This window comes from Plasmodium malariae (assembly GCF_900090045.1).
Source record: "Plasmodium malariae genome assembly, chromosome: 3".
Taxonomy (NCBI): Eukaryota; Apicomplexa; class Aconoidasida; order Haemosporida; family Plasmodiidae; genus Plasmodium; species Plasmodium malariae.
Window position 1 is genome coordinate 1,200,652 of NC_041777.1, and position 8,296 is coordinate 1,208,947.

Sequence of the window (8,296 nt, forward strand, 5' to 3'; positions counted from 1 at the left end):
AAATAAAATAAAGAAGAATATTTTGGAGAATATTGTTCTTTCATTTATTATTACATTATTAAAATATTTATTTTTTTTTTTAGGAATAACCAATTCTTCCAAAATATAATTTTTATAAAATTAGAATTGTTAGAGAAAAACATTATTCAATTCAGTAATATTTCTCTTAACTTTTGGAGAAATACATAACTATATTCTCTACATTCTATATTGTACATATACTTAATGTATATAAATATTGAAAAATCATTTATATTATATTGTGTTTTATTTTGAAAAGAATAAAAAAAAAGTTATTTAATCTCTTTAATGTATTTAATAAATAATTTCTAAATTTTGAATATTTATTAATGAATTCAATTTATATTATTTTTATTTAGTTGTTTTTTTTATTAATAACCTTTAGATAAAAATTTTAGGGTTTAATTGTACACCTGTTTTTCTTTGTCTCTTCTGAAAAAGAATTATAGCTATATATGTTTTGATGTTTTCACAAAAAATTAACAAAGAAAAATTAAATAAATGATAATTGTGTTTTTTGTGATTAAAAGAATATTATATAATTGCTAATTATATCTTTTCGAGTATAATATAATATAAAAAGATTTATACTATGGAACAGAAAATTAAGTTGCTGTTATTTATTAAAATTTTTACATTTATACTTTTAAGTTGGGCATGTCATTTTTATATTTATATGGTATGATAATATTATTTATGTAAACTTGGGTTATTTATATTCTTGGTGTTTTATTTTTGTTAGCACTTTATTTTAGTATGAAATTTTGATCTGAGTGAATAATAATTTTTTTGTTTTTTTTTAGAATACACTTAATAGTTCATTGGATGCAAGCTACAATTATCGTAGAAAAATATATTTAAGAACATATCGTTTACTGTCAAAGTGTAAACGTGATAAGAATTCAAATATTGTATGCTTAAAAGAAGAAATACAAAATAATAGAGTGAGTGAAAATAAATATATTCCTTATGATAGGAAAAAAGACTTGGGAAAAAAGAAACAACCTCTCGCATGTTCACGAAAATTTTTAGGATACCATAAACAAGATATTAATAATAAATTGTGTATATTAGAAACAAACAAATATTCCATTTTGGAAAAGAAAATATTCAAAGAACTTGATTATGAAGGATTTCTTAAAAACAATAAGACTATTAATGATAAGCTTTACAAAAAAATATTATGTAAAAAATACGGATTAAGGCTTTTTTTACCTTTATTAGTATTCTTACTGTTATTATCGTTAATCATAGTAGATTTAACGTTTCCTTCAGATAATAATAAAGGTTTGTGGGGTACATTAGGTGTGTTAGATAATTTGAAAGGATGGTTAAAAACGAAAGAATGGTTGGAATCCATTGTAAGTTTTTTGAAGAATTATATGCCAAAGTTGTCGTCATGTGGAAATGTAACCACTGGCACACAAGAAATATGCTTTTTATTACCATTATTTAGGGTTATAATATATGTCATACCTTTAGTTATATTAGGTGTGACAATAGTATTATCGATCTCCTATTATCATAAAAAAGTTAAAAAATATGAAACAATTAAATTCAGGAAAAGATAAAATTAATATTTATAAATAAGATTTTTTATATAAATGAATCTCCAATATGAGCTATTATATGTCATATATATAGTAATATGCTTATTAAACATGACCATAATTCTGAACTGGCGCCTGCATATTCATAACCTTTTTGATACACAACTGCATATAAAGTATTTTCTTAGGTTTTCTGTAAATTTGCATATTTTAATGTTTTTCAATTTGTATTTTAAGTTATCGTTTTATTACAAATAAATATTTTGTCTTAATGTACATATGTGTGTATTTAAATAAATTCATATTATAAATATGAGATTGTGAAGTGTAATCAATGTAAGTAATGTAATTTAACCAATTTTCATAATATCTAGGTTCTATTTATATTTTAAATATTAGTAGTATTTTATATTTTATTACTTTTTCCAGTTGAAAATGATTATGTGTTGATATACTTAAAAAAAAGTTTTGATTAGCCTTAAATTACAAAAAAATATATTTAGTTTTATATCTACCGGAACGAAGGAAAACTATTTTGTTGTACTGATATATAAATACATAAATTACATAAGAAAAAACTTAATATATTATATGAAATAAATTAAATAAAAACTATATTATAGATAAATTTAATTATAAAGCACTTTTTAATGGACATTGAACTTTTTGTGCATAATATAAAATTTAAAAATAAAAATATATAATAAAATGATATCTTTATTAAATATCGATAATTTATAGTAGTTCAGTAACTAATGAATTTTATGTATTCACAATTAAATGAATAGTTAAAATCATATATTACTTTATTATTGAAATTATTTTTGGTATTGTCGCAATTTTTTATATATTAATTAAATATACATTATATTGAAAATTTTTAAACATACGTATAAAACATATTTTTTTACATCATTAAATGGTTGAATTAGTTAACTATATATAACCACGTATTAATAACTAATATATTGAATTTTTTTCTTTTTTCTTAGTATATCTGTCTCTATAATAGTAGACTACTATATATGTGATATATATACATGTATATATAAGAGAAAACGTTGGTTAAGTATAAAGGATATAAATGAATTTTTTTCTTCAATAATATAATTATATGGAAATAAATATTCTATATCTATGCTATTATTTATGATTATCTAAAAATATATTAATAGTTAATATTGTTTTACATATATATATGAACTATATAGTTAATGTTGATATTTACAAATTCAATATTTGAAGTTCATTTTTTTAAATAAAACTGAATTAAAAAAATAGTATGCAGTTTTTTTACATAATTCATAATTATGTATAATTATTTTTTTTCCTTATGTAAAATATAAAAAGGTACTTTATTTAAGAAGTTACCTTTTTCTTCTTTTGTCTTTTTTAGTGTTTAATTAAATATGATTATGCATAGTGTTCCTCATGTAAATATTTTATGAGAAATTTTAATCTATAAAATTTGATTTTTTATAAATTGAATTAAAAGTTGTATAATACTATTAACACATGTTTTAGATATGACATTTACATACGCAATAAAAACTAATGCTTTTAAAAAAAAAAAAACCATGAATAATATTTTTTTAAAAAATGATAAAAACGTACAGAAAATTAGATTAGAGAATGTGTATATTTGCTTATGCGTATATTAAAAATATTGATAACAATAATTTTAATTAAAGAATTAATTATTTTTATTATTTCGTTTCCTGCTTTTTTTTAATAAACATTATTGCTCTAATTTGTTAAAATGTTTTATTCCGTGTAAAAAATATATATAGATATAGGAAATAATATTACTGTTACTATATAATTTTTTTTTTTTTTTTATTCTGGAATTATATTAATATTTTTTATAAATATATATGTTTAAAAAAAAAAATTTTATATATATGTATGAACTTTTTTCATATAGAATTAACGATATAAACTTTAGTGAATTAAAAATTATTAAACCAAAATAAAAAATGAGTTTATATTTGCCTTTATAATATATATTCGTTCATTTATCATGTAGTATGAAATATATTTTTTTTTTTTAATATATTATAGACAACGAAAGATAGTATATGCTTGGGAATTATCTAAAGTATCTATCCAGATTAACATAATGCACAATAATATTTAATTAATATATTATTATTTTTATTGGATTTTTATGAAAATATATATTATTAGGAATAAAAGGAGATTCTTCTACAATATAATATTTATACGCTTAGAATTATTAGTATGATTTTATCTTTATAATTCGTACTACTTATATTGGTATAATGAATTGTATGTTATCTACATTCTCTATGTTCTATATTCTACGTACACTAAATATATCGAAATAATATGATATGTTGTTCTTATTTTTTTATCTTATTTTAAAAAAATATAATAAAAAAATTATTTTAGTACATTATATTATATAAATAAATTATATATTTTTAATACTTATGAATAAATTTAAATAATTATATTTTAATGAATGATGGATTTTATTTTAAAATATATTATATTAGGAATTATATGATATATTTTTAAATTTAATTTTATTTGTAAATATAATAGAAGAAGGATTCATTGTTATATACTTATTATTAATTTTTTACAAGGAAATAATAACAGGAAATTTTAAAAATATATATAGAACCCTTTACCCTTAAAAATACATTATGTTATGTTTAATTTTTTTTACACCGAATATATCAGAATATTAGAGATGAATATCATGAAACAGAAAACTATTTTATTCTTACTAATTAAATTTTCTTGGTTTAGCTATTTAATATGGATAAGAAATTCTAGCAATGTTTTGGTAAGATAATACTAATTTATGATATTTGCTTTAATAATATTTTACTTGTTTTATTTATATTAATACCTTTTTATAGCACTAATTATTTATTTTTTTAAATATCAAATATTTACTTTATTTATTTTTTTATCTTTAGAGTACGTTTAATAAATCTCAGGATGAGAATTACTGCGTTGGTGAAAAAGCAGATACCATAAATTATAGATCACTAGCAAAATATAAACAAGGTAATTCAAATAAAATACATTTGAAAGAAAAGTTTCCAAATAATGGAACATATGAAAAAAAAGATATATATAAAAATGAAATAGGGTACAATGGAAAAAACAAACTATCTAATAGAAATACTTTAAATAAGGCACTATACTATACCGAAGTTAAAGATTATAATAATGTAATGTTTGATGGAAAACATTTCCATTTTGAAAAAAAATGGATGAAAAAAAAAGATTATGATAATTTTCTTGAAAAAAATAGGAGAATTGGAGATATTGATTTAAAAAAAATAAAATTCAGAAATTATGGATTTGGGGGAGCTATATTTTTCATTTTTTTTATTTTGGGAATAGGAATACCCATATGCTCAGGAATAGAACATTTGGGTACTTTATGGAATTCGATTAAATCACAAACATTTTGGAGCTTTCTACATTCAGCTTATGAGAAGGTGAAAGGAATATTAGTAGACTATACATATATAACATTATTTAGCGTACTTATCTTTATATTATCTGTTATACTTATTGTAACGATTTATAAAATCTTAATAAATAATGAAAAATATGGAAAAATTAAATTAATATCTGAGTTAAATGAACAATAATAATGTGAACTGTTTTGTAAGAAATTTATTACTATGAAGCAATACCCGTAACACAATTAGTAAAACATATTTAACAAACAGAACTATAATTATCATAATGTTATAAATTAAAGTATATACGTATGTTATTTTTCATGAATAACAGTAAAAAATTATTTTGTTCGTTTTTTTGTGAATTTAAATGCTTTAATATTTCCCAATTGTATTTTACTGCATTATTAAATAAATATACGTGATATAATATATATATTTGTATATTTATATAGATTTCTATGGAAATATGTTAGGATGTTAACGTAGATATAAAATTGAACCTTATACGTGATTTTTTATAGATGTTATAATGTATATTTGTTCCAAAAAATGTTTTTTTTTGTTTTATACATTGTAGTCTTTGATTATGTTTTATCATTTTATGAGGAAATTGTGCTATTAACAATAAATTAAAAATAAGTATGTCCTGTTTTATATTTAATAAAAAAAAATGAATTTATTATGTTGAACTGATAATTATACATATTTATATTTTTTCCTGGTTAAAAAGGCATTTTACATTTATTTAATAAAATATACTTTATGATATATATTCAACAGAACATATTTCTAGGAGAAAGATCGTAAGTGACTTTTAGTATAATTTGTATACTATAAAAGTGAAATTATATAAGTGGTATGTAACAATATTTTATATATATATGAACTATTCATAATTGTTCACTAATCCGAGTATTTTTAATGTATAATATTTAATGAATAGTTAAAATATTTTATCATTTTATTATTGTAGTTAACTGTTGGATTAAATGTTTTAGTAAAATATACATAAATATATATTTATTGAAATTTTATATATAGTAAATATGTATATTTTATTTATTTTTTATATTAATAAAAGATTAAGTTGATAAATTAAATTTAACTATATATTTATTGAACTTATGTTGAATTTTTTATACTCTTTGCTACATATTATGTATTGATCCTATAAAATTTATTTGATATGCGTTAATTTCTATTTATATTTGTAATTGGCACGAACTTAAAAGTTCATATATATGAAAATTAATATTTATCAAAAAAACAAATATCCAACAAGTAAACTATATTATATGCATAAATAATAAATATGCAGGTGCTTGCTTCTAGAAGAAGAAAAAATTTTATTTTCAAACAAAAAAGAGTTCGTTGAACATATTATACCCTTAATTACAATGGTTAAGTAAATATATAACTACAACATTTGTTTCTTCAGTTATGCATAAATATTAATTATTCATTTAAATTCATTACTATATTCGTATTTTAATTTTTTTAATCATTAATTCTATTCTATTGAATTTTTTACTAACTCAATTTTCCATTTTATACATAACTATAGAAGCTCCTTGAATAAGATTACTACCATTTACTTTGGTTTATCTTTAATGGAAAAGAAGCCATTATATTATGTAATAATTATTTTAGTATTATTATGTATATATTTTATTTATAATATTATGGATATATGTTTTATATAATGTATTTTACGAAATGTTTCTTTTTTTTATTTTGGCAATTTTTTTAGACGTTAAAAGATTAACATATGAATTTCTCCTATTCGTATTTTTTTTTCATTTTAATGTGATGGTGTAAGGAATATAGAAACTTATATTCATGATATCAGAATAAGTATTAACGTAATAACATTATTATTTTTTTGGTATAAGACATTTGGTGTAGTATTAATATGTCCTTTTCCTTTATATAGTAAAATATATAAGTTTTATAAAATAGGGAGCATACAAAATTCAAGTTTTAATGTTTATTTTATATTTTTAAATATTTACTATAAAAATTATATTAATATTAAAAACACATTCATATGTATTAATTAATTTTTTGTAAATAAAATGCAGTTTACATTTTGGTAAACATATAATAATATTAATTCCTGTGATTATGTAAAAATAAAAAAAGTATATTTATGTTTTTAGCTTAATGTCTTATAATATGTCCAATAAAAAAATATTAAATAATATACATTTTCACACCCTATTAAAAATAAAATAAGAGAATATAACGTTTCCGATATAAAGTAATAGTTCTTAGATAGTACTATGTTTAATTTAATAATTTATATCGAATTCCTTTCTAATTAAAAATCTAATTAGAGTGTGCTTCGAATAAAATATATACCTATAGTTAATAAATTGTTATCATTTTCTTTTTTTTTAGTTTTTCGTAATAATAGACCGTTCATCATGAAAAGTTTTTTTATGACATGCTGAAAAATTTATATGAACAAATGTCCTACAAATAATAATTAATTAAATTATTTACCTCATGTGTATATATAAACGTACTATTAAAATATTATAATGTTCTCATATTTTTATTTTATTGCATAAAACATAAAATATAATAAATATTTTCCTTAACTGGATTATTAAATGTAGATTAAGCATAAAACAAAATGCATTAATTATAATATTAATAGTACTGTCTAGTAATTGATAGTACATATTTTTTTATCGATATACTTTTTTGAATATTAATATTTATGTAATTTAGAATTCATATAAAAAGTATTTAAAAAAAAATAGAAGATGCAAATTATTACAGGTCCACATATTGAACTACTAAATCAAAGGAAATATGATGAATTTGGTTTGAATAATTTATAATTTCTATAAATATGAATAGGAGTGTTGAATAATGAAGAAAAAAAAGCTAATGAAAATGTCGTAGAAAATGATTTTTCTTTTTTAATTTGGAAAATTCGTCATAATATATTTATATAACATATAGACAAAATAGAATTTCTAATAAACGTATAAAAATAGAAATATAACAAATAAAGGTAAAAAAGAAGCTTAGTTTTATATTTTAAAAATTAAATGAAAAGATAAAATAAGATATTATATAGATATGGATGAAGATAAATGAATTCCTAAAATTAAAAATTCATCTGTTTTATATTCTATACAATATATGCAGAAATATATATCGAAACAATGGATAAAGTAAGAAGTACATGCAATATAATGCTATTTTGAAGGAGTATGGTTTAAAGAGTTGAATAAGGAATATTAGATAGGAATAAATGTA

The 8,296-nt window shown here is 18.9% G+C and overlaps 2 protein-coding genes across 2 annotated transcripts; both read left to right on the forward strand.

Moving 5' to 3' along the window:
• Nucleotides 1-613: 613 nt before the first annotated feature.
• PmUG01_03033700 (fam-l protein) lies at nucleotides 614-1,592 on the forward strand (the record flags this gene model as incomplete). Its single annotated transcript, XM_029003076.1, has 2 exons — nucleotides 614-700; nucleotides 825-1,592. 2 exons carry the CDS (start codon nucleotides 614-616, stop codon nucleotides 1,590-1,592), a joined length of 855 nt encoding a protein of 284 aa, XP_028859546.1.
• Nucleotides 1,593-4,290: 2,698 nt separating this feature from the next.
• PmUG01_03033800 (fam-m protein) lies at nucleotides 4,291-5,209 on the forward strand (the record flags this gene model as incomplete). The annotated part of the gene is made up of 2 exons (XM_029003077.1): nucleotides 4,291-4,386; nucleotides 4,523-5,209. The coding sequence occupies 2 exons, from the start codon at nucleotides 4,291-4,293 to the stop codon at nucleotides 5,207-5,209; spliced, it is 783 nt and encodes a 260-aa protein (XP_028859547.1).
• Between the last annotated feature and the right edge of the window lie 3,087 nt (nucleotides 5,210-8,296).